Consider the following 20,730-nt stretch of genomic DNA (forward strand, 5'->3'; position numbering starts at 1 on the left):
GGACATGACTTGTCAATGACTTAATCCTTTGATAAGTTCATAACAGAAGGTCTATTAGGCAGTGAGGCCAGTCCCTGGGGAAGTGCCTTTGAAGGGTAATCTGGTTCTGTATCCTTCCCATATTTCCTTGCCCTGAAGTAGGTAGCCTCCCATGCCTTTCTGCTTTGCTTCAGGCTCACAGAAGTGGAACCAGTTGACAACAGAATGACACTACTGAAACCACGAGCCAAAATAAATTTTTAAGTTGATTTTCTCAGGCATTTTGTTACAGCAATGAAGAAACCATCACCAAAAGGGATGAGAACTTGAAATTCATTTTGACAAAGGAGTTCTTGGTATCACAAACCCAAATAAGTAACAATTTCACCAGCTATAAACAGTCATTGACCGATTCCAGACTTTACATCCTGCCCTTGCCCAGGACTCCAGAGAACTTGTTTCCTTGTGCCTTGAAGCTTCATCTGGAAATAACGTTCTTTTGTTTCACATGTCGTCAATGGGCTTTATGAACCCACACAATCTTGGGCCGCATCCCAAGGCAAACATTTCTTACCTGGCTAGAGAAAACTGTCCCAAGAGTCATTTATTGGAAAAAAAAGTTACTTCTTTGTGTGTGCGCACATGTGCCATGGCATATGTGGGCTCAAGGGGTCAAATTCAGGTTGTCAGTTGGTGCCTTTACCTGCTTTTACCTTTTCAAGGGAGTAACTTGCAACAGATCTCAGACCTTTAATGAAGGGAGCTATTCTACCCTTCCATACCATACTCTGCAACTATGTGTCTCAAGCAAGAGAAAGTAGGAGCGATTAACAGGCAGATGCAAAGATACCTAACTGACCAAATAAGTTGCCTGAAGAGCCAGGAAAGAAACTGAGCTCAGGCCCACACAACAGAGATCAGAGTGGCAGCCACAGACCTGGTTTGTCTTGGACAGGAGTTTGGTTTTGGCTTCCTGACTCCTGGTATTCAGGGTTGGGGAATACAAGGGTGGATGATGGAAGAGCTAGTTGGGATCTCGGTTTGGAGGCAAGCTAGGTGAGCACCTAGCAACAGCAGGAGGGCTGGCTTCCTTGAGGTGAATGTGTGTTCACCCAGCTACCTCTTAGCAAGTTTCCTGAAATGGAGACATTAAAAGCCCTGATTTCTCCTGTTCTGTCGGCCCTGTGAGGGCAAGGGGAGGACCCACTGTCACCTCAGTGACTACAGTGGTGGTGGTAGTGGCTGCCATTGCAGCTGCTCGAGCACGTCTGTGGGACCGCTGGTGCTGTGACAGTGACCGGCCGTGGCTAAAGAATTTGCCACACTCTGTGCACTCTGCTGTCCGCTCACCCAGGTGTGTTTTTCTGTGCAGTGCAAGCTTGGAAGCAACACTGAAGGACTTGCCACACTCTGGGCACTTGTGTGGTTTATGGCCTGCGTGATTGCGCAAATGCACATTGAGGTTGGAGATGCAGGTGAATCGCTTGCCACACAGCTCACAGTGGTAAGGCTTTTCGCCAGTGTGTGTGCGTAGGTGTTTGGTGAGGTCCGAGCGGTCTGTGAAGCCTCGTCCACACTCTGGGCACGGGAAGGGCCTCTCCCCTGTGTGGCTGCGCTGGTGCACCACAAGGTCATATCGCTGTCCGAAGCCCTTGCCGCAAGTGGGGCACACGTGCGGTCGTTCACCCTGGTGGCTGCGCTGGTGGCGCAGCAGTGTGGAGCTCTCACTAAAGCAGCGTCCGCAGTCGCTACATGAGTATGGCTTTTCCCCAGTGTGCGTTCGCTGGTGCCGCACCAGCGTGGCACTCTCCAAGAAGCCCTTGCCACACTCTGGGCACTTGAAAGGCTTCTCCCCTGAGTGCCTCTGGAGGTGTCGCGTGAGTGTGGAACTCTTGCTGAAGCTCTTACCACACACACTACACTGGTGAGCCTCAGCGCCAGGATCGCTGAGGCTGAGGACTACGTGGATGCGGGAATGATTCCTCAGCCCAGCACTGCTACGGAAGGCCCGTGGGCACTGTGTACAGTGGTGGAGCGGGCTGGGGGGAGGGGCAGTCTCAGTCTCTGGAGGATGCGCCCGTGCCAGGTGAAAAGGAAGAGCACTCTGCCGGAAGGAGCGGGTACACAGTGGGCAGCGGTGGGGCTTCTCAGGTGGGTGCTGACGGACCCGATGTAGCAGCAGTGCAGGGACGTGAGGGAAGCGACGGCCGCAGAGGCGACAAGGGCAGGTGCGGCTACGCCTCCTGTGCGTTCCTAGGTGCAGGTCCAGCAGGCTGTTGTGATTGAAGCTCTGGCCACACTCACTGCAGACGTACAGAGTCTGGCCAGCATGGGTCTGCCTGTGTGCACGCAGGTCTGAGGCTCGAGCACAGCGTTCACCACACTCTAGACAGCGGAAACGCTTGTCACCACCGTGAGCACGTTCATGCCGCAGCAGCACTGCACTGTACCGAAAGCTCTTGCCACATACACTGCAGGAATAAGGCCTCCCCCCAATCGCTGCCAAGCCAGGTGTTGTGAACATGATGTTCGCCCTTTTCAGCCAATAATTGGCAGTTTTAAGGCCTGGAAAATACCAGAGGGAAAAGGCTGTGGTCTTGAACACTGGTGGACAGATTCTTAGGTCTCTTCTTTCAGTAGACACCCTCGCTGTCCCAAAGGCAGGCAGCAGCAGAATTCATCACCGTGATCTCTGTAGAGAGGTCACCCTCAGTTCAGCATTGGCTGCAACAGCTCTGGCTGGGGACATAGAAAAGGCACCTTGAACTCTCTAGGCCTGTATTAGCTAGTGTTGCTCTTAAGAGAGGAAAGCCACAGAGTCCCAAAAATTCAGAGGGGTGTCTCTGTAGTGCCTGGAAAGGAAAGAGGGACTGATCACACCTGTCCAGGAAACAAGCAGGTATGGATTTCAAGGAGTGTGTATGGGTGGTGGTGGGGGTTCTTTGCTAGAACTAGGAACACTCAGCATTGCTGGAGAGGCCGAGAAGGAAGTACTCAACCAGTTTTCCAGTGTGATTTAAGCCCCTGGGGATTTCTCATTGCCTGGCATCCTCCTTGGTCATTTCCTAATGCATCCCCTATCTACCAGAAAATAGGTCTGGCACAATGGGTGCCACGGCTATACTGACTCATACTGTATGCCCTGGGCTAGTGACAAATCCCAGACCCTGAGGGAATAGTCATTTAGTAAAGACAAACAGTTGAGAGATCAGTCAGCCTTTGTTTTTATAGGCATGGGACATGACACAACCTCTAGTTAAGTGTGCTCTTGGATCATCTAGAAAAAGCAAACAAAATGGCCAGCAGTCATTTTCTTGTGGGAAATGGAAATGTACCCTAAAAGTCCAGTGATGTTGGTTTGGCCGGAGAACCCATGGACTGGGCATCTATTTCTATATGTAAGTGGAGTCAAGTGGATGCAATGTTTGGCCAACAGCAAACCTGGGCAAACTCTGCATCTGCTGCGTCTCCATGACTGGTGAAGGACCACCAGGGAAATGTTCCTCTCGTTCCTTTTCTGAAGGAAGGACTTTTTAAAAAAACTTTTGAGGCAGTATCTATCTATATAGTTCTGGCTGCCCTCAAACTTAGAGATGTACCTGCCTCTGCTTTCCCAGTGCTGGGATTAAAATGTTATATCACCACACCAAGCTGAAGGAGTGTATTTCTTAAATAGTTATTTCCAAGTATCAAAACTGGGGCTGGAAAAATGGCTCAGCAGTTAAGAGCACAGGCTGCCCTACCCAAACCTGGAGTATTTTAAGCCCCAGACACTTTATTCAAAGGCAGTTTTTAAGCCATGCAAAGCATGGGCACCTTTACAGCCACAGAGCAGAATTCAGAGTTAATTTTTTTTTTGGTTTTTCGAGACAGGATTTCTCTGTATTGTTTTGGAGGCTATCGGTCCAGCCCGGCCTAGAACTCACAGAGATCCGCCTGCCTCTGCCTCCCGAGTGCTGGGATTAAAGGCGTGCGCCACCACTGCCCGGCAGTTACTTTAATTTTAATATTTATCTTATGTTTATTTATGTGTATGCATATATGTCTGTGTAAGGATATATACATGAGACTGCAGGTATCCAGAGACTAGAAGAGGGCATCGGATCCTCTGGAACTGGAGTGACAGGTAGTTCTAAGACACTTGAAGTGGGTGCTGGAAACGGAACTTGGATCCCATGAAAGAGCAGTATGTACTCAAGTTCTGAGCCACCTCTCCAGCCTTTATTTTTATTTTGGAACCAGGTTCTTACTATGTTGCCTTGGCTGGCTTTGAACTCATAGAGAACTGCCTGCTTCTACCTCCTGAGTGCTGGTCATTTAACGGAGTATTTGCCTCATGAGACTAAAATCCAGTAGCTGGTTTCAAATGTCCAAGAACAACACTCTGACTCTGAGAGGCCGGCACCTCTCAGCCAGTGCTCATTCTCTCCTAGGCCAAGGCTTCCCAAGGAACATGCCAAAGGAAAGTAACCCAAACACACAACACATACATGCATATAAAAGGTGAAAACAATTCCATCTCTTCCATATAACAGACATATAACAGAGTGTCGGGTGTAAGCTTGCTGTTGGACCTTTCACATCTCTTCCTTACCTCATCCCATTTCATGAGCAAAGAGGTCTGTTCCTGGGTTAGAAACCTGTAAAAAAAATATTACAATGCTTAGAATACTTAGAAATCACCCTAAATATCACTGGTCTGAGAATGAGTCTTTTTAAAAATTATTGACTCTTTGGGAGTTTCACATCATGCACCCCAATTCTGCTCACCTCCTGGTCCCCCGATTTCATCTTCACCCCTCATACAACAAAGTAAGCAAGCAAACAAAGAAAAAAACAAAACCTTTGTTTCTCCTTCTTTCTTGCCTCTCCAACACCTCTTTATTTGTTCTGATGGCATTGGAGGGTTTCGTGTGTCATATAGTATATGCCTTTGTCCCTTTACCAGCAAATGTTCATTGCAATGAGTCACTGGTCTGATTCAAGGCCGATGGTTTCTGGTACACCATCATCACTGAGTTCCTAAGGCCTACTGAGGTGACACAGGCCACAGACATCTATGAAGACTCCAGCTGCAGCTGGACCATAGATTCGACATGACCCTTGGTGGCAGCTTGGGGATGGACGACATCCTGGCTGTGGGTGCAAGGGTTACTCAGGTGACCGCCAGACACCACCAAGGTCCCAGGTTGAAGCCCCAACCCTGTGTCTCTATGTGACCTTTGGTGGCAATACAGGCCCCAGCAGGGGTAGGACCACAGACCCCAACATGGTCCTTGGCAGCAGCTAGGTACGGATGTCACCACTGCCCCAGCAGCCTCGGCCAGCAGCCATATGGCCCTCAGACATCAACATGGCCTTGATGGTAGCACAAGCACTGTACATCAGCACAGACCCAGTTGCAGTAGGGCCACAGACACTGACATTACTCTCAGCTGCAGCTCTGGCCCAGATGTCACCATTACATTGAGAAGCAGCACAGACCACTCAGTTCTGTATGCATCCTGGCCCTCTAACACCAACCTGGACTCAGGTGGCTGATCTGACCCTGGGCATCCTCATGGTGCTTGGTGGCAACACAAGCTATGTGTCAATCCGGACCCTCGCTGTATATAGGACCATGGAACCAGACATGGTCCTTGGCAGAAGCCTGGGACTGGATGACACCATCCTTGGTGAGGGCCATTATGCTGATGTGGAAAGACCACAGAAAGTACAAATCAGGAGAGATCAATTACGAACTCTTCATGATTTTCAAAAATTGCTGGGAGATATTAACTGGCTACAGTCCACAATTGGGCTGACAAGTCAAGAACTAAGTAATTTATTTCAAACCTTACAAAGTGATAAGGACTTAAATAGTCCAAGAAAACTATCAGCTGAGGCTGAGAGAGAACTGGCTCTGGTAGAAAAGAAACTACAGGATACGCACATGGATCACTTGGATCCAGAGCTTGATTGTGTTCTTGTTATTTAACTTTCTATAATTCTCCTACTAGAATTCTGATGCAGAGAGAAGATAGTATCTTAGAATGGACATTTTTACCACACAAAGAGTAAAAAAATTAAAGACCTATGTAGAAAAGGTTTCTAAGTTGATTCTGAAAGGCAAATTAAGACTTCACCAATTAGCAGGAATAGACCCAATTAGCAGAAATTGTGGTACCTTTTATAAAACCTGAAATTTCCTTATTATGGACAGAAAATGAACATTGGCAAAGAGCTTGAAGTAACTTTTTTGGGAGAGATTAATAACATATATCCCAAAAGCAAGAGACTTCAGTTTATAAAGAGAACTAACTGGGTCCTTCCTCACATTGTATGGGGAACACCAGTTTCTGGAGTCTCTACATTCTATCCTGATGCAAACAAACCGGGAAAGGCTGGCTACAAATCAGAAAATTTAAGCAGTGACTAAAGCCCTTATGATTCTGTCCAAAAGTCAGAATTATATGCTATTTTTCATGGTGTTATTAGATTTTCCAGAGCCTGACACTCGATATGCAGAATTGTTTTACATATTGAAACTGCTGAACTTACTCCAGATGATTCAGAATTAACTTTGTTATCCATTCAATTACAAGAAATAGACAGAAATAGAAACTATCTCTACTATGTAACACATATCAGATCCCATATGGGTCTACCAGGCCTTCTAGCACAAGATTCTTTTCTTTTTTTTTTTTTTTTTTTTTTTTTTTCTTTTCAACGCGAGCTAACCGACGGGAATCACACCGCCCCAAGACTCCTCCTGAGGCAGTCCCGCCGCCAAACCAGCGGAGCCAAGCCGGCCCGAAACCGACGGCGCCCCCCCGGGAGCCCGGGAAGACCCAACACGAGAGACTACCAACGCCGCCGCCACCGCCGAAGACCCCCGAGCGGGAAGTGGGGCCCCGGCACACGTCCAGCGACACGCCGGGCACGACCGACCGTCGTTCCCCAAAGGCCGCATCCGAGAGAGAAGTCAGTCAGTCCCGCCACACCCGGAACACCCTGGCCCCGTGGAGGGGAAGGTCACCGATGATCCCCAAACGTGGGAACGCTGCCGCGTGGAGGAGGACGAGGCGGCCCTCCATCGACGGCACAAGCACGAGCGACACGCACGCGTGGACGCGCAGCGGCATGTCCGCGCCGCGGGAACGGCGATAACGGGGACGCGCGGGAGGGGCCGTTCGCGGCGGGCAGGAACCGCGGGACCTAGGGGACGACGTGTGGGACCCGGGAGCCCACCACCGCCATACCGTTCCCCCGCCGGTCCGCGGCCCGCGGCGGCCCTCGGGGAGGCGGGGCACCGAGGCACGCGGGCGTGCACACACGGTCCCCCCTCGCCCTCTCCACACCACGGCAAAAGCCACGTGGCTCCAAGCGACACCGGGGTGACGACGACAGCTCTGCCCCGCGTGATCCCCCTCGGACTCGGAGCGAGGAGGCGCGGGCCGCGGTTGACGAGAGAGAGGAGCACAGACGCTCGGGGCGAAGCTACGCGCATCGGGCGGTCGGGGCGAGCAGCCGGTCGGGTCGGGGGACCACGCGGGAGGGAACCCCAAGCAACCCGAATCGGACACAGCACGCCCTTTCCTCGGATCGCTAGAGAAGGCACTTTTCTCATTGAGGGCGGGACGGAACCGACCCGACGAGCCCCCAGCCGCGGCGGCCAAGAGCGGCGCGTGCTTGCGGGCACGGAGGGGGGTCTGCGGCATCGGTAAGGCTTTTTTTTTTTTCGTTCCGTGGGCACACATCGAGCATTCGCGGACAGGAGGAACCAGGGCCAAGAAAAAGGTCCCCCTAACAGCCGGGCCTCTGAAACACACCGCCGGGTCAACGGCGATGAGTCAAGTTAACAAGGCTTAAGAAGGCTTAAGCGAAAAGGCCGACCGCGACCGCTCAGCCACCAAACCGACGCACGAGCCTACGGGAGAAGGCACACAAGTACGCGGCGGGCGCTCACCCAAAAACGTGAGTCTCCAAACACGCCAGGGGCGCGGGAGAACCCACACATGCAAACGTCACACTCCCCCAACAGAGGGGGGAGGCACCGCAGAGCCTCTTCTACCGCTCTCCTCTTTTCCTCGACCCCCAAGGCGAAACCGCCTGGCAAAAACCAGAGCGGCAAGCACCCATCCGACCGCAAACCGGATCCGAAGACGCACGCCACCGCAGAGCCAGACCGAGCACACGGGAGGCAGCACGCCGGGGAGCGGGAAACGACGCCACCGCTCAGAAACGGGCACCTTTGGGGTCCAAACCTGGAGCGCTCCAAGAGCACCACGAGGATGGCGAGCGAGGCACACGCACATGCCAGTCGGGAAAGGCATGCAGCACGGCAGACAGGCCAACCCCTTTTTCCCCGGTCCGGGAAGGAGGGCCAAGCGCCACGGGAGCCCCACGAACCACAGCGAGAAGTGCGTGGGGATAAAGACAGGGCTCAGACCGGATAACCGCACCCCTGCCTTCCACACACCACACCGAGCGGTGGGGGAGGAGAGGCGAGGGGCCCGCTGGCAGAACGAGAAGAGCGGCCGCCATTCACCATGAATGTCCGTCCCTCGCCTGGCGCGGCTTAGGCTCCGGCCCGAAGAGAGTTTGAAGGTACCACATCGATCCATGAGTTCTAGCACAAGATTATGATAAAATTATCAGCTAATGGCAGGAAATATACTAGAAGCCTCACAATTTCATAAGAAACATCATGTTAATAGCAAGAATTTGAAAAAAAAAACTTTTTTGGCAACAAGCCAAAGAAATTAAAGGAAATGTCTTACTTGTTTTTTTTTTTTTTTTTTGTATAACTAAACTTCATTACCTACAGGAAGTAACCCAAAGGGTATTCAAACAAATGAAATTTGGCAAATAGATGTGTTTCATTTTGTAGAGTTTGGAAAGTTAAAACATGTACACCACACCACAGATACATACTCTGGATTTCAATGGGCAACTGCTTTGAGTTCTGACAGGGTGATTCTATAATTGCACATTTATTAGAAGTTATGGCCATCATGGGGACACCTGTATAAATTAAGACTGACATTTGTCTCCAGTAAAATGAAAGATTTTTTTGCATATTACAAAATAAAGCATGTTACAGGATAACAATCCTAAAGGGCAAGCAAGCAGTTATAGTAAGATCTAATCAAACATAAGAGGTGTAATAAAGACCCCCAGAGATAGAACGCACAACGCTTTATTAACTTAAAAATTTCTAAATGCTAATGAGAAAGGAACAACAGCTGTGAAGAGACGCTGGGCGGTAGAAAAAAAAAAAAAACGGAATCAAATCAGCCTGTATATTTTTTTTTTCTTTTTTCGGTGTTTCGAGACAGGGTTTCTCTGTGGCTTTGGAGGCTGTCTTGGAACTAGCTCTTGTAGACCAGGCTGGTCTTGAACCGCCTGCCTCTGCCTCCGAGTGCTGGGATTAAAGGTGGGCGCTACCACTGCCTGTATACTTTAAAGATGCGTTTACCTCAGAAATGAAACCAGGATATGTATTATGCTAGGAAAGAAGTTTTGCTTTTGTTTCCACAGGAGAAGAAAACTTATGGATACCATCTAAATTGATAAAGATTAGATCTGAACAAGAGACCTCTTAATTAGAAGAGTTCATCAAACAGCATGACCATTCAATCTAAAATAGCTTGTAAGACTAGCAAATGATTTTTTTTTTTTTTTTTTTTTTTGGTTTTTCGAGACAGCATTTCTCTGTGGCTTTGGAGGCTGTCCTGGAACTCGCTCTGTAGACCAGGCTGGCCTCGAACTCACAGAGATCCGCCTGCCTCTGCCTCCCGAGTGCTGGGATTAAAGGCGTGCGCCACCAACGCCCGGCTTAGCAAATGATTTTCATTTGATCAGATGTAACTTGCCAAAAGGGAACCTCCCCAAAGTTAGGGTTGAGGTAGGGTTTTGTTTTTGTGTTTCCGGGTGAATGAAGGCATCTAACTAAGGAATCTGAAGACTACTGGACAAATGAGACATCTGAGGAAAACGGTCGAATCATCCAAAGAAAATGTCCCAAGAGAGAGAGTAAATTAGCCTATTGGCGTATCACATTTCTAACAGGATAAAAGTTCATAAAATTTCCCAAATATTTGTTTCTGTCATTCTCTACAGATATAAAGTACAAATGGCTTTTCTGCAGTCCCAGTTCAATTAAAAATTAAAGCTGGCTTTGGAGTTGGAGTGTGGCTCTCTCTTTTTCTAAACCCAAGCATGCTTGTCAAAGAAAATCCAAAATCTCTGTCTCATGAGAAGAGCCACTTGACACGGGACAGAAGAAAAATCAAAATTAAGGAACTATTCTATTGCTACTAATCTCATAATTCTTTGGTTTTACTTTGATTCTTTAAAACCTTCCTTTCTTCTTTTTCTTTCTGAGATAGGGTTCCTCTGTGTATCCCTGGCTGTCCTGGAACTTATTATGTAGACCAGGTTGGCCTTGCAGAGATCCACCTGCCTCAGCCTCCTAAGTGCTGGTATAAAAGGCATGCAACCACCATTGCCAGTCCAAAACTTTTCTTAAAGTATAAATATTATCTCAAAATTTGTATGATTAATATATTTACATATTTAAGCTTTTTGTTACTATATTAATGGTCATATAGAGTACTAACTATAAACAAAGGCTTCATCTAGCTTCCTGTACATGATTTTGGGTTATTGATATTTGTTATTGTTTAGGAGGTTGGTTACAAGTTGTTACTGGCAATGGTCAAGAAAAAAGCAAACAAAGGAGATTAGAATCAGGGATCTTGTTCTGAAAAGAAAATGGGGGAATATAGAAATGACAGGATAAAAGTGTATATTATTGAACCTATTTTTAAAGCAAAAAAGCAACGATTAGTCTTAAATATTTTACATTGGTATGGATTTTTATATATTGATACAAATTTTAGGTTATTCTTGTTATACTGCATACATGTTTAAGAGTAGAAACATGGATACAGTATAATACAAATCTAAGGCTATTTTTGTTAGAATCTACTGTACCTACATTTCTACTCATTGAAGGTATTGTACATATACAGCTCATTCAACAATGTAACGTAAATTTCTAGTCTTTGAAAGTCATTAGAAACTAGGATAATAAAGAAATACAGGCTAGTAGTTAGTCACTTACTACAATTAAATTTGTAGTCATGTTAGGTATGTTTTCAAGGTCAAACATATATTTTAGATAGACAGGTGACCTTCAAACACTTCAGAAATCTATAAAATAAGGTGTTTAAAATGTTTTAATAACATAAGGTTTTTTTATGACAATGAGACATTTCTGCTTCTGGTAGCACCAATCTACTTCAAGAAAAGGATGATGGGCATCAAAGAAAATACACGGAGTTTGCTTTCTTTGTGGCAAAAGTTAGCCACTGGGCAAGAAACTGCCCTTGCTTTGACTGCTGACTGTATGGTGTCCAAATTGGACAAGCAGGACACAGAAGAATGTGAGTGCTGAACTTTGCTAAGACAAGATGGGACAATCCTTCAAAATTCCTTCAGAAAAGTCTATGAGACATTCTAAGTCTATAGGCTGAAGATGGATGCCCCAACATTATAATTGGGTGGTTGTTCAGGAAGCCAGTTTTTTTCTGTCATTTCTTAGTTTTAGAGTTGTTTACTCTGCACTTCTTATTTACTCGTGTAATATATCCTTCACAGGTCTCTGATGGAGTTGAAGACTAGGTAGTTTTCCTTGTTACCAAATTCTCACAAAAGAGGTGTAAAGTGTGTAAGACTGAGAGACATAAAGAGTTTTGAGTTGGCAATAAAAGTTAGGATACAAAGTAAATTAAGTACACCACTTTGGACTCACCAAAATAGGATAATGGAGTATTTTCTCTGAATTTGTCAAATGCAAATGAACTGGACATTGTTAATGTAATTCTTACCTGTATCTATTTATATATGTTTATAATTTTACTATGTTAGTTAAAAATCTTCCTTTTCTTTTTTTAAGACAAAAGGGAAGACATACGGTGTGATACTCTGACTGTGCTCTCTGGCAAATAAAACTTGGCTTGGACTCAGAGGGTGGAGCTAGCCACTAGCCAACCAAAACTAACCAGAGGTTTTGCAGGATAGTAGACAGACAGGACAGGAAGTAGTAAAGCAGGGCAGAGAGGGATCTTAGCCCTTCTGGAAGAAGGAATGGAGCAGGCAGGAGAGGACTGGTAGCTTCTCTTCTTCTCTATTCCTTCAGGTTCTTTCCCCGGTATCTGATTCCTGAATTTTCATTGATAAAAAATATAATTAGAATAACGCTCACCCAAGTTTCAGGTACATTAATCTTAGGGCCGTGTCCCAGGAAATGAAACTCAAATGACGGACAGGAACTAGGAGGAGGAATGTGGACTGTGGCTCTTTCTAGGGAAGTGATTCTTCTGTTGGATTCTTTCTACCTCTGGGAAGCAGAGAGATACTATTGTCCTAGAGGTACTATGATCCTGACACCTGAAATTAGGTAGAGGCCAATTACCCATTCTTTATTGAATGGTATGTGAGTAGAAAGCTTTATGACCAGTGTGATATATTCAAGGAGCTGGCAAAAAATAGGAGTGACGAATGCTTTCACCTCAAGAACCAAGTCTGATTGATCGTGATTCAAATACAAAGTTCTTCTTTTACAAAGATTGTGAAATCTGGGAAGGTTAGAGATTAGTATGTAAGTAGTGAGAAACTATAGACATCAAGAGCTTATCTTCTGTCTGACAAATGAGCAAAACTGAAGGCTAGAACTCTCAGAACAGGGAAAACATGGAAAAGACTAGTAGGTCTCTTGTACCTTTTCTAGGACTACCAATGAATTGGACACAAGTAACACACTCTAGGCTGTAAAAAAATGATGTGTAATCATGTGTCAATTGACAATGTGATGAGTCCAGAAAATGTGGGCTTGTCATTGTGAATATCACAAAATTTACTTATACAAACTCAATTATGACAGTACCAAGTGACTGAATCTTAAATTATCACCATACAAACAGACTAAGATGCTTTATGGCAAGTAGTTGCATTAGTCTAGTATCCAGCTCTTTCAAATCTGTCTCTTTCTCTCCTCTGTGTGTATGTGTGTCTTGGATAGCTGAGTTGGGATTATAACCTGTGGAGTTCCCTGGAAAAGCTACATATATGCAAAGTAATTAGAGCCTGCATGATTATGAAGACTTGGGAATGCAGCAGATAGAGAGTCCAAATCATCTTGTGTCATCTTTAGCCCTTATAATAACCATTCATCACCCACCTCTGCATCTGACTTAAGATCCTTCACAATGTATCAATTTAGGAGACTGTTATCTTCTAACTTAGAAGCTAAGTATGTCACCAGATAGTACCTAAAACCTATAACATGGGCTGCTAAGATGGCTCACTGATTTTTAAGAGAGCCTGCTATTCTTGCAAAGGACCAAACTTTGGTTGGTTCTGAACACCCACAGAGAGTGGCTCACATGCCTGTAACTGCAGCTCTAGGGGGCCTGATGCTTTCTTCTGACCCCCATAGAAGAGTTCATGAATACACATACACACACCCAACCACATAAATAAAGATAATTCTTAAACCAAAATCAGTCTTCCCATTCCTTTTATTGGCAGGTTTTCTCATCTGCTACCTTTATTTTAGGTAATACTTGTTTTGGAGACAAGGTCTCATGTAGCTGAAAGCTGTCCCTCAAACTTGCTACCTGATCATGGTGGCTAATAACATGATACAGGAACTTGTTTCTTAAATTTTTCTTTCTTTTTTTTAAACAAACAAACAAAAAAATCCAACTGGCTGGGCACTGGTGGCACACGCCTTTAATCCCAGCACTCAGGAGGCAGAGGCAGGAGGATCTCTGTGACTTTGAGGCCAGTCTGGTCTACAAGAGTGAGTTCCAGGACAGCCTCCAAAACAATAGAGAAACCTTGTCTCGAACCCCACCCCCAAATAAATAAATAAATAAATAAGCAAACAAAAAATCCAACTGTTACTCTGAGGCTGTAAGACTGGTAGGGGTGAAAAATTTATCTTGGTTATCTTTTTTTCCAAGGCAGGGTTTCTCTGTGTAGCCCTGACTGTCCTGGAACTTGCTCTGTAGACCAGGCTGGCCTCTGACTCAGAGATCCAGAGTGCTGGGATTAAGGGCATGTGCCATCATTGCTCCATCATCTCCAATTGGCCTTAATAGTCATTTATCTCTCACCTCTGTATCTAACAGTCTTTGAACCATCAGGTAAAGCCTTTGGAAGACATTAACTTACACCATTAGCTTCCACTAACCTGAAAGCTAAGACTATAATCACATAGCATCTAAATCTTACACTAATTCTACTGTAGCCTGCCTACATCTCACATTACCTTTGAAGAGTTTCGTTTTATGTTGACAAACCTGCTTAGAAGGACCAGAAAGGCAAGCTTCCAAACTTTGGCTTTCCATGATTAATTGTGCGACCTTGAGAACAGGCTTTAGGTTACCTGTCCTTACAACCTGGGATAACTCAACATAGGAAACCAGCATAGTTTTCTATGAAAACAGAAAGGTCAAAGCAGCCATAAACCTGAGAACTGAAGTTGTGCAGCACTCGCGATTAACTCTTTAGGACCGTTCTTACTTAGGCGGGCCCTGAGACGGAGGCTTAACTTACTGGCCGACAGCCTGCCAGGTCTGACTTTCTCGCTCGGCCCCAGAGCCCTTTTCCATCGAGTATGGAACGCGGGCCTTCCCTAGCTACAGGCGGGTGCTGGCGCCTGGGTGACCTAAACTGCGGGACGCGTAAGCACTGAGGCAACACGGCGCGCAGCACCCGCCTCCTCAGGTCTCCTGAGGCTGTCACTACAGGCCGGTGGCTGTAGTCGCCCCGTGACCCGCTCCGGCAGGCAGACGATTTCGCGGACGCGCGGCCGGACAGCACGGCCGTCCCGAAGCGGCCTGCACAGGCGCACTGGTCCGCCGCGCGTGCGCCGCTCGTCGCCCTCCGGTCCGGGCCGCTTGACCCGGGGTGGAGGGGAGACGGCGGCCGTCGAGGGTCGCGGCCCTGCCCGCCCTGCCTTGTGGCCCTCAGACCCCTCACCAGTCACCGGAGGGCCGCTCCAAGCCGCGTTCGCCTCAACGCGTTATGGACGGTGCTGGACTCAGCGTGCGGAGGAAGGGGAGGGTGCAAGCAGGGCGGGGCCAAAAGACAGCATGCTGATTGGCTTGCTCTGCCTGCCCCCGGTCATCACACTGCTGTTGCTGGTGCATCGATCCTGCGCAAGCGCACTATTGACCTGACCTGGCGACTGTGTCACTTGCTATGCTCAGTTAACCTGCCTCCCGTTTCAGGTGCCCATACGTGGGTCCCTTCCTGCCATTCGGAAGAAAGTGCGCCGAGCTCAGGGACACCTGGAAATGGGTCAGGGCCGTAGCCGGTTACTCGAGGGAGGTCATTACCAAGTTAGTGCCTTCCTATACAGTGAGGCCAGACCGGATGTCGGCTATCTTGACTAGTCTTCCCCGTAGATTAATGACCTGCCCAAGAGCACTCACTGCCAGGGACAGCCGTACTCCTGTTCTGCTGGCCAGGTGCCTCAGGCTTAGACATGTGTGAGTGGAGATGGCTCCCAACACTGCAGAGCAAGGATGAAAGCAGTCTAGGACCCTAGGAATGCGGCTCAACCCCAGACCGTAAATCTCTCAGTTGGCAGACTGTTGGACTAGTCAAGGTCCAGAGTTTATTTACCAGCACCACATAAAACGCGTCGGCGCTACGCAGACTTGAAAATTCAAGTACACCAAAAGTGGAGGCAGGAGGATCAGAATTCAGTCATCTCTTGCCTCTGCAATTCCTAGCTAGTATAGTCTCCCTGAAACTTGTCAATTCTGTAGGACTGTCAATTCGATAGGATGTAACATCACCTGAGAACAGTCTCAACGACGACTGGCTTGACACCTGGGCAAGTCTGTGAGACATTTTCATGGAGGTACCATTTCATGGATTGGGTTCTGCACTATGCAAGTGTTGAGACGTCACTGAGAAGGCAGAAACAGATATTTATGTATTAGGTCTCCAAATATTAGATCATCTGGGACCTGCCCAATGATCTTCAGACCCTCTGAACAGAATGCTGCATAACTAGAATCATTATGCAACACATTTTGTTTACATATGCTAGCAGAGATCATCAAAATTGTACACGGACACCCCCACTTTTTTTTTTTTGCTAGTGTTGTGTATCTACTAAGTAAAATGATAGTTCTTGTCTAATGTGGACCAGAGAAGACAAAAGGTTAGATACCAGCTGTAGAGCAAGAAGAGTGGAGCAAGGAAAGAGTTCTAGGAAGTAGAGTTGGTAAAGATTTTGGGAGAGCTAACAAATCATGGGACCCCTCTTTTTCAGTAGGGCAGGACGTGAACCCAGATCCTTAAATATACTTGGCAAGTGCTCTATCACAGAGCTACATCCTCAACTAACTTTTCACAAGCTTCTACTGGTGCCAGGGTGTCTGCACATGGCTGGCTAATGGAATATAAATAGAACATCACATGCCCTGTCCCATATCCAAGAGTGTGAGCATCCCTCGGTGGAAATGGCAGAACCAGCTGCATCACACGAGCCCTGTGAATGTAGGTTTGCTGTTACTACTGTGTAAGGGTGGAATCCAGTTTTATTCATCATGTTACCACATGCCTAAATATGTTTTCCATTATGTTTCAATTTCAGTTCCTCATGCCAAACATGTCTGCCTCCTGCTTCTAATTCTTTTCCAAATAACTTGATAGTGGTCAACTGAGTTTCCAGTGGTGGAAAGAACCAAGTAAAGTAAAATCCAATGTAACAATTTAGAACTAGAACAGAAAGACTGGGTTAACTTTGTCCTGAATTGCAGAAAACCTCAGTTGTTTTCTTTTTTTTTTTTTTTACAGAATGAAGGCTTTAATTAATGTCGTTATTAATGGGAAAGCACATCAAAATAGATTTCAGGAAATTAAAGAAGATAAGCAAAACCTACCAATAACATCAACAATACAAGTGATTCTAATGACTTGGCAATTATCTTTTAAATTAAGTCAGACAGTAATCTTTTTATGAAAGATTTTCAACTGTCTATGTGAGTGGGTGGGTATGTGCATGTGCACTGACTCTGCTAGTGCTGTAATTGTGAGCTTCCTGACACGGGTTGCTAGGAACTGAACTCATTCTGGAAGAATAGCATGCTGCTTTTAATTGCTGACCCATTTCCCCAGCTCTTAGACAGTAAGCTTAATAGAAACTGATTGGGTTCCTGCTGCTTATAGGGTTTGTTCAACTTCAAGGTGTCAAACACTTATTCCAACACAAAGACTAATGTTTCCTTTTACACCTTTGCAAGTAAACTAACTGTGAAGAACTACCATAAATTAGACAGGTAAGCACCATGAACTTGGTGGGAGGATATAACATTGCTAAGGTATTTAAAGATCGGCCCCTTTGAAAACAAACTTAACGGGAGTTCTTTAAGGATGAAATTAAGCAAATAGTAAAGTTGGGGAAAACATTATGTCCCAAACTAATGTATACACCAATGTTTACAACACTGAGGCTAGGGTCATGGCAGTTTCCAGGGTTAGAGTATGGGGAAACCATCTCAAAAACTTTCCAACAACTTGCTACTGCTGCTGCTAGCCCTCTAGGGTCCTTCTTTTCTGAAGCTCACCTGACACAGTTACACCCCCCCTCTTTCTCTCTTTAATGTTTTAAATTTTATCCAATTTTAAAAAATTTATGTATAAATGCATGTGCATCACATGCATTTGGTGCACACAGAGACCAGAAAAGGGTCAGGTCCCCTAGAACTGGAGTTACAGAAAGTTGTGAGCCACCTTGTGGGCTCTGGGAATTGAGTCCTGTCATAAAACAAATCAAGTTGTTAGGGTTGCACAGCAATGCCTTTATCCATTGGGCCTTTCAGCAGCCCAGACCGTTGTCATCTTTTATTTCCCTCACAACATACCCTGAACTATCTTCATTAAAAATTAGTTTTTTGCCGGGTGTGGCAACTCATGCCTTTAATCCCAGCAGTTGGGGAGGAGTCAGAGGCAGTCAATCTCTGTGAGTTCCAGGGCAGCCAGAGCTACAAAGTGAGACCCTGTCTCACAAAACCAAACATAATAACAACAATAGCAACTAGTTTTTCTTGGGCTGGAGAAATGGCTCAGTGGTTAAGAGTATTTGCTCTTGCAGAGGACCTGAATTTAGCACCCAGCACCCACATGATGGCACACAACATCTGTAACTCCAGTTCTAGGATATCCAATGGTTCTTTTGGCCTCTGAAGGCACCAGGCATCCATGTGGTACACATACACACATGTAGGCAAAACACTCCTAACACAGAAAATAAACAAAATCTAAAAAGAATTTAAAAACTAAAACTTGCAACTTTTGCAGTGCTAGAACTGAACTAAGAACCTAGGGCCTTCCACATGTTGTGTCCTGTTGACAAGTGCTGTATCCCTGAGCTGTATTCGAACACTCCATTTTTTACTTATTTTGGAGACAGTATCACATTGTTGCCCAATGTGGCAATCCTCCTGCCTTAGACTCCTTAAGTTTTAGGATTCTGGGTGTACACAACTCACTTAGTTCTTTCTTTTTACATTTGTGTGTATAGTCGAATGTGCTGACTCATGGCAGTAAGAACTCTCCTCCACTGTTTGGGTTGTCAGATCTGGCAGCCGGTGTCTTTTAACTGATGAGCTATCTCCCCAGTCCGTACCTTTTTACCTTTCCGGAGGTGAGTGTGTGGTGGGGGTTGAATCAAGGGTCTCAGGCATGCTAAGCAATCAGGGGGTTACATCCCCAACCTTTGAGTGGCTATTTACAAAGGTAGAATGGAAGGAGAGAGCTGAGAACTGAAGAACTCCTGCACCTGATATTTCCACCCAAACCTATGTGCTACGAGATAGCCAAATCTGCCCAGGTTCTTGGGAGGCAGAGGCAGGTGGATCTGTGAGTTTGAGGCCAGCCTGGTTAATAGAGTGAGTTCCAGGAGAGGGGGAGGAGGGTGGATGCAGGGAGAGGGAGGGAGAGAGGAAGAAGAAGGGAGAGAGGGAGGGAGGGAGGAAGGAGAGAGAGAGAGAACACACCAAATCCTACCATGGTTTCTAGCACCAACAGTCCTATCCCTAGGATGACCCAGCCCCTTATGTCCCATTAAAATGCCTGTCTGAGAAACCTCAATGCTGTCAGGAGAGTGTACTGTTTATTTTGGGTAACACCTGGTTGCCAATAGCAGGTTATCGACTGACTTTTCTTATAGCACTTACTAAAAAACAATTTTGAATCCATCCTTTTTCCCTTTATGATAGTGTACGTTATTTCTTACACTTTAGGAGTGTCCTTCTCAAAGAGCCAAGGGCCATATATATCTTTGCAATGTAGTCATTAGGAAAAGACAGGCGGATCTCTGTGAGTTCGAGGCCAGCCTAGTCTTCAAAGAGGGTTCCAGGACAGTCTCCACACCTACAGAGAAACCCTGTCTTGGGGGGGGGGGGAGAAAAAAAAAAGAAAAAAAGAAAAAGAGAAGAAAAGGAAAAGACAGGGTCTCCATCTCCTAGTCTTGGAGACAAGAAAATGATTCTTTGGTTTAACTTTAGTCGGGTTTCTGACCTCTTTTCTAGGCCTACCTTTGCGTAGTCAGGCTCCTCAGTATAGACATAAGTCTTCCAGGATTGTATTCAGCAAGAATCCAGTTAGGTTGGCTTAACAAGCCCCGTTTTACCCTACTTTTTTCCTCTTATCAATTTTCTATACACTGACTCCAATACTGATTTTGGCTACAAATTTCATTTTGTTCACGCTGTAGTTGGAGTCCAATCTCCCCCCACTGTACTAGCCCCATATCTCGTTCTACAATCCTTATACAGTCTTCCTTGTCATTTTTTAACAAACCACATAATACTTTGTAACACGGAGCAGAATCCTAACGTAACTGCCAACTAGAAGCACGCTGACCTTATAGCACCGTCAGTGACCAGCCCTGTAAATCCTCACTTCTCTGACTACGGGACCCCAGCTCTCTTTCTTCATTCACATTCCCCTTAAAGCACTAGAAGACCCCCTACACAAACAGAAATGCAGTTCTTGACTAAACAAAATCTTTTCTTAACCGCTTCATCAAACACGGGTTGTGTTCTACAGACCCCAAGGTGCGTGCTTCATCTCCAGGGTAAAGCCTGATCCGGCTGAAGCCGCCAGGCTAATGTACCAAGCAAACACTCCACCTCGCAGCTCTTAACCTCGGTCCTTCTTGCCTAAGTAGCAGGGGCACCCAGACCACCCATTTACGGAGTAGGGAATGATACACTGGGCGAAGTTCGAGCCTCCACGTCCTCTTGAAAGCGAGCTAGCGTTGAGATCCTCGACATTCACGGCGTAGCTGGAATCCGGTGAGGCCCGCTACTTAGCCGGAGCGATGGCGCCAGCTGCAGGTATCGGGAGAGGTTTGCTCACCTTTCCTGACCCAGTCCGCCAGCACCACCAAAGCGAGAGAAACCACCTTTGTTATGATAACGACTGTTGTTTTTATAGCAATCCCTAGAGAGCAGAAGCCACCGAAACCGGAAGTCTGCAACACCACTTCCTGTTTACGACTGGAAGTGACAAACTACTACAGCCACAGCCTCTATACCGTAAAGCAAGATGGCCACGCTCTCTTACGACACTATTGCTAGCCCGTCTCTTGTCGGGAGGGACTGTAGGTCTCCATCACCCGCTGTAGTTTTCCTCGGAATCTCATATTCATGCATTCATCTCACTTAGACTCGG

At 46.4% G+C, this 20,730-nt stretch overlaps 1 protein-coding gene and 1 long non-coding RNA gene across 10 annotated transcripts; one reads left to right on the plus strand and one right to left on the minus strand.

The window, feature by feature from the left end:
• Nucleotides 1-220: 220 nt before the first annotated feature.
• Nucleotides 221-20,553, minus strand: Znf672 (zinc finger protein 672). 9 transcript variants are annotated; one of them, XM_013111540.3, is made up of 3 exons: nucleotides 20,416-20,553; nucleotides 4,574-4,619; nucleotides 221-2,718 (listed from the first exon to the last, which is right to left on the minus strand). In XM_013111540.3, the coding sequence occupies exon 3, from the start codon at nucleotides 2,501-2,503 to the stop codon at nucleotides 1,103-1,105; it is 1,401 nt and encodes a 466-aa protein (XP_012966994.1). In that variant the 5' UTR covers nucleotides 2,504-2,718; nucleotides 4,574-4,619; nucleotides 20,416-20,553; the 3' UTR covers nucleotides 221-1,102. The 9 variants fall into 9 exon arrangements, with proteins under 9 accessions (XP_012966994.1, XP_021081512.1, XP_012966995.1 ...); XM_021225853.2 differs by having other exon boundaries at nucleotides 221-2,831; XM_013111541.3 differs by lacking the exon at nucleotides 20,416-20,553 and adding an exon at nucleotides 19,590-20,409.
• Nucleotides 16,322-16,951, plus strand: LOC121141343. The gene is made up of 3 exons (XR_005878225.1): nucleotides 16,322-16,548; nucleotides 16,646-16,739; nucleotides 16,849-16,951. It is a non-coding gene; the product is annotated as an uncharacterized LOC121141343 (long non-coding RNA).
• Nucleotides 20,554-20,730: the final 177 nt, after the last annotated feature.

This window comes from Mesocricetus auratus, unplaced genomic scaffold (genome assembly GCF_017639785.1).
Source record: "Mesocricetus auratus isolate SY011 unplaced genomic scaffold, BCM_Maur_2.0 Super-Scaffold_100007, whole genome shotgun sequence".
Taxonomy (NCBI): Eukaryota; Metazoa; Chordata; class Mammalia; order Rodentia; family Cricetidae; genus Mesocricetus; species Mesocricetus auratus.

Excerpts from the sequence above, each read along its gene's own strand:
- Znf672 (XM_013111540.3), bottom strand. The coding sequence starts at position 2,503 with ATGTTCACAACACCTGGCTTGGCAGCGATTGGGGGGAGGCCTTATTCC.